Here is a 6,041-nt window from a genome sequence, read left to right on the forward strand (position 1 = left end):
TTATTGGAATACATTCTTGACAAAACCTAACTTCACTATTTGTAGCGTAGGCGAAAATTAAATAACATGATAAAACTTTAACCCGGAAAGCAAGAAGAAATTCGATCAATAAAACAACAACATTCCTAGTATAATCCCACAAGTGGGGTCTGGGGAGGGAAAGATGCACGCAGACCATACCCCTACCTTTGTGGGGTAGAGCGCTTGTTTCTGATAGACCCTCGGCTCAAGATAAAGAATAGGATAGCAAAATAGTAAGATACAAAACAAATGCAGCAACAGATAGTAATACACATTGAAGAATAAGAAACTATGCGATAACTAAATAATACTACTAAAAATAAGACACACGAGAAATTTGATGAATAATCATAGATATTATTGCCCGAGAATGATCAACCATGATCATTACTTTATTCCATAACAGCCAACAGAAAATATCCCAACTAATCAGTATCTCCTACTTTATTCATATATATTTTTATAAAACTCGAACAAACTACATAAACTTCATTCATTTCTTAATTCTACGAATTTTCCTATGACCCCAAACTTCCAATCTACCTGCAGGACATCCACAAGGAGCTCTAAAAATAAGCACAGTCCGTCCATTACGCGGTGCCATCCTTTTCAACTCTGCTTCCAACTCCTTCCGTTCGTCTCCTAAATCCAACGGCTTCACTCCATAATTATAAAACGCGTTAGTTGAACTCGATTCCAACTCCAATGGCAAACACTTTATACATTCCTCAGATTCTAACTGTATATCAAACTCAACTGCTTTCCTTAAACCCTGACAATTTGGATTCCCACATTTCCTTGATCTCAAATCAATAATTTCCCAAACAACAATCAAAACAATTACTCCAATAATCGCTACGATCAATCCAACAAAATATGCAACAGGGGAATTATTGATCACCTCGATAAAAACTTCGTAAATAATTGGGGAAATTTGTGTGAAAATTAATTTGAAATAAGGGATTATGAGAAACCCTAGTGATCCAAGTACTAAGAATAGTATAAGTGCATCTAAAGCAGCAAAAGGGGAACGATCACAACAAAAGGAATAATTTTTCTGATTGTTATAACGTTTTTTGTTGATATGGGAATTGAATTTGTTGTTCATGTGTTTGTGTTGTTCGTATGCTCTGCAAAACTCGATCAAACTTCGGCAATCAACCATTTGAATATATCTAATTTAATTATGAGATTCAGCTCTCTGTAGCTCCGATTTAGAAAAGTCAAATAGAATTGGAATTAAGGGAAGAGTGAATTTGGGTTGACCAGAGAAAAAAAATCAATTGGATTTGAGTTTTCTAATCTAAATTGTGACAAGTGTGAGGAAGAGCGCTGAAGAGAGAATCTAAGCTGAAAAGATAAACATAAGAGTGGGGGCGTGGATATCGGAGGGAGATCACAAAATGCACACAAAGTAAATGTGACTAATATTTAAAAGTTTGTACAATTAAATGTATAGAGACTTTGTTTATGAATGGAAAGGGAGAGAGATAAGAATGCACTCACCCCGTTCACTTTTACTTATCTAGTATTTTAAAAATAAATTTTTCTCTTATTTAAACGACCTAATAATGCTAGTTAAGACTACATTGCAAAACATAGGGATATTTTTTCGTAATTAAGAAATATAAACAAAACTCCAAAATAAATCAGATCTGAAAAATTAAAAGGGCAGCCCTCCCTTCCCCTCATTCTCCTTCAACCCATATCAACGATTCTTCTTCCCCACCCACTACCTCTGCCGATCCACCGCCAGCAGTGCAACTTTTACTAAGCCACCCACCATGGTCGGCGGCACCACCATATTGAAGGTCGTCTCCTTTCTTTTTGGTCTTGCAATCGCTGCCACATTCTTCTTCTAATTGATTGTTTCATTACTATTAATTAACTCATTTATGGTGGTTTAATGGGCTAACAGTAGGGACGGTATTCAGAGAAATAAATGGTGGAATCGGTGGTTCAGGTGTTTGGATCTTAATTGTTGGCTATCCCACAGTGATTTTTCGTTGAAAAGTGGTGGAGGGATGGTTTTTGGAGAAATCAATGGTGGAACCTTAAGCTTCACCTTTCTGCACCAACGTGGACGATGAAGAGGTTCCGCACATTTGGGCGAAATTGTCCCAAAGAAGATTAGCAAGCGAAAAACTGAAATCGACTCTGTTTCACATGAAAATCTCTAGGTGTTTAATTAGGAGATTGGGTAATGAATTGTATGAATAATGGTAGAATCGTGACTTATGTAAAGCATAAAATTGTAAATATTGGTAGAATCGTGGCTTATGTTCCAGAAAATTGTATTTCGAGTTTTCTATGTTGTTCTAATTGGATTAATTTGTATGAATATTGTATGAAAGTTGTATACAATGTAGTTGTAGTTGTATTAAATTTCATTTGAATTTCGAAGCGAGATTCAAAACTGTATTAAATTTGAATGAAAGTTGTATACAATGTTGTTGTAATTGTATTAAATTTTCAAAAACCAAACATGAACTTTACACAAATTTTATATAGTTATATATCTAAATATTCATACCGTTTTTATATAGTTTTCATATATGATGAGAATTCTAAGCCTCGAGCAAGATGTACATATTTCATGCAATTTTCATACACAACATTTTGAGCAAAAACTTTAAGTCTCGAGCGAGATATACATATTTCATACAGTTTTCAACAACACCAACATACCCAATGTTTTCATACAGTTCGCATACACAAAATATTGAGCGAAATTTTTAAGCCTTGAGAGAGATATACACATTTCATACATAAATTTCTGAGCAGATTTTCCAAGCCTTGAGCGAAAATTTTCGTATATATTTTGTAAAACATCTATTGTCATGTTATGTAAATTGAAAAGTACCGTCCTATTTTGTGAATATACGTTATTCTTATGTATATATACGTCATTCTACCAAAGGGAAAATGGCCTAATAATAATACTTAAGACTCTATATTGCAAAACATAACAATACTTTTCCTTATTTACAAAATATAACAACAAAATTACAAAATATACCAGATCTAAAAAATTAAAAGGGCAGTCCTTCCCTAACCCCCCCCCCCCCCCCCCCCCTCATTCTCCTTCAACCCATATTTCTTCATCTCCCGATAACGACTCTTCTTCCCCACCCACTACCTCTGGGGGTCCGACCACCAATAGTGCAACTCTGATTGAGGCACCTACTACGACCAGCGGCACCACCACATTGAAGCTCATCTCTCTTTTTGGTCTTGCAATCGCTGCCACATTATTCTTCTAATTGATTGTTTAATTACTATTAATTAATTCATCTATGGTGGTTTAATGGGCTAAAAGCAGGGACGGGATTTAGAGAAATCAATGGTGCAATCAGTGGTTTAGGTGTTTGGATCTCAGTTGTTGGCTATCCCATAGTGATTTTTGATTGAAGAGTGGTGGGGGGCTGGTTTTCGGAGAAATCAAAGGTGGAACCTTAAGCTTCACCTTTCTCCGCAAACACCGACGACGAAGCGGTTCCATAGATCTGGGCGGAATTGTCCCAAAGAAGATTAGCAAGCGGAAAGCTGAAATCGACTCTATTTCACATGATTTTAGATCTCTAGGTTTTGAATTAGGAAATTGGGTAAAGAATTGTATGAATAATGGTAGAATAGTGACTTATGTAAAGCGTAAAATTGTATGAATATTTGTATAATCGTAACTTATGTTCTAGAAAATCGTATTTTAAGCTTTCTATATTGTTCTAGTTATATGAATTTGCATGAATATTATATGAAAGTTGTATACAATATTGTTATAGTTTTATTAAATTTCATCCGAATTTCAAGGAGAGATTCAAAAGTGTATTAAATTTGAATGAAAGTTGTATACAATTTTGCTGTAGTTGTATTAAATTTTCAAAAACAAAACATGAACTTTACACAAATTTTATATAGTTATATATCTACATATTCATACCGTTTTTATACAGTTTTGATATACGATGAGAATTCTAAGCCTTGAGCAAGATGTGCATATTTCATACAATTTTCAAACACAATATTTTGAGCAAAAATTTTAAGCCTTGAGCGAGATATACATATTTCAAACAATTTTCATACAGTTTTCATTAAGCGAAATTTTTAAGCATTGAGCGAGATATACACATTTCATAAATTTTTCATACACAATATTTTGAGTGAAATTTCCAAGCCTTGAGCGAAATTTTTCGTATATATTTTGTAAAAAATCTATTGTTATGTTATGTAAACTGAATAGTATCATCATATTTTTGTAAATATACAGTCACGACCCAAAATCCCCAAATTGTGTCTAAGTTGTGAAACATAACTAAAATGCAGAATAATAAACAACAATCATAATAAGTCTCATAATTCTAATAATAATGACATGAAAAAGTCTAAGTCAATACATCTCCCAAAACCTAGAAGTCACAAGTACAGAGCTACTAGATCCAAATACAAGTCTGACTAACACATAAACACTGTCTGGAATAAAGAAAGATAATATGTAAAATAATAAGGAGTCTGGCGCCATGGAACCATCATCGGCTCACCCTAAAACTACGAGAAATGCTACAAAATCTACAAGCCTCCACTCGCACCCGGATTCGTACATGCACACAAAAAGGTGCAGCAAGTATAGAGTGAGTAAAGGAAGCACGTGTACCCAGCAATATCGTTGACGGACCCTAAACTATAGTGGTGGCTAGGGTTAGCACTTCCGATACTCCTCTTCTTGCTTAGTTAGTCTCAAGTTCACAGTTTATATGCATTCAACAAGTAAATAAGAGCCTCACATTACGATCGGATCATAAAGTTCATTCCTTTTCAAGTATAACCGTGAGGGTTCAACCTTTCCATCACTTTTAGTTAAGAATAAGTGTAAAGATCTCGTATTTATGTCAATTATGTGAAGTATAAGCACAAAGATCCCAGCTTTATATTCTTTAACGCACATAAGGCATGAAATCAACTCAAACAAATATAAATATTATGTGATGTAAAAGAATGCATGCAATGCAAGTGAATAATATGAAATGCAATGGTCAGGCGCACCGGTATACACACGCTCATGCAGTACGTTTCACGTGACTCATGGGGGACTCATGAGGTCCATATACCCACCCGGAATACTAGATCTCCCATATCATATCGGGTCTCGTACCGTTTGGCTATAATAATATCATTACTTCATCCATTTACTATATCCAATATCCGGCCCCCCAGGCTCTTGTCTTGCATTTCAGCAATCAAATGTCAAAAATATCATGAAACTATGAACGGATGTGTGTACACCACGCAAATGCACAAAATCAAGTCAATATCAGGTATATATGTTTGTTTCATAGTTTAGGCGAGATGTGGAGTGATGAATGCAAATCAAGTCAATATCATAAGTATTCAATCAATTGTGGCCATCATAGCCCAAATAAGCAGCAGTCATACCAACCTAATGAATTTATCAACCATCTCAATGACCTGAAGGCTAAACACATAATGTACGTCACTTCGCATATTTAGTTCATGTTTTAGTTACCCATACAGTTACATCGACACTCGTACAAGGTCTTGTCACCTCACAAGGACGAGACCCCCAATTCCTCATTTCGCCCCCTTAATCTCATTAACCAACAAACAACACCATATAAAGGGTCTAGTAAGTCTCAACTTGCCTAAATTCAAAGCCGAGGAGTCACTCTGTGGCTTTCCCCTCACACTGAGCTTCGAAACGAGCCAAATCTGTTCAAATATGGTATTTACATAAGATTATGAATCTATTGATACCCATATTGCCATATAAAGGATTCGAGTCTAAAAAGTCAACCCAAAACTCTGTCCCAAACCCCTATGGTAAAAACGATAATTTTATTGTGAAATCGAGTTCAACATGATCAAATTGGTACTTTACGAGGTTAAACGAATCCAACAACACTCATATTGCTATACTTTAGTCCGGAACCCAAAAATGAACCCAAAAAGGTAAATCCCGATACCACAAGGGCAAAACTGAAATTTAAGCATAAATTTATCTTACC

General features: G+C 35.1%; 1 protein-coding gene across 1 annotated transcript; it reads right to left on the bottom strand.

Moving 5' to 3' along the window:
• Window positions 1-378: 378 nt before the first annotated feature.
• LOC132041416 (uncharacterized protein At5g19025-like) lies at window positions 379-1,545 on the bottom strand. The gene has a single exon (XM_059432132.1). The coding sequence runs from the start codon at window positions 1,184-1,186 to the stop codon at window positions 515-517; it is 672 nt and encodes a 223-aa protein (XP_059288115.1). The 5' UTR covers window positions 1,187-1,545; the 3' UTR covers window positions 379-514.
• Between the last annotated feature and the right edge of the window lie 4,496 nt (window positions 1,546-6,041).

This window comes from Lycium ferocissimum, unplaced genomic scaffold (genome assembly GCF_029784015.1).
Source record: "Lycium ferocissimum isolate CSIRO_LF1 unplaced genomic scaffold, AGI_CSIRO_Lferr_CH_V1 ctg10132, whole genome shotgun sequence".
In the NCBI taxonomy this organism is placed as follows: domain Eukaryota; kingdom Viridiplantae; phylum Streptophyta; class Magnoliopsida; order Solanales; family Solanaceae; genus Lycium; species Lycium ferocissimum.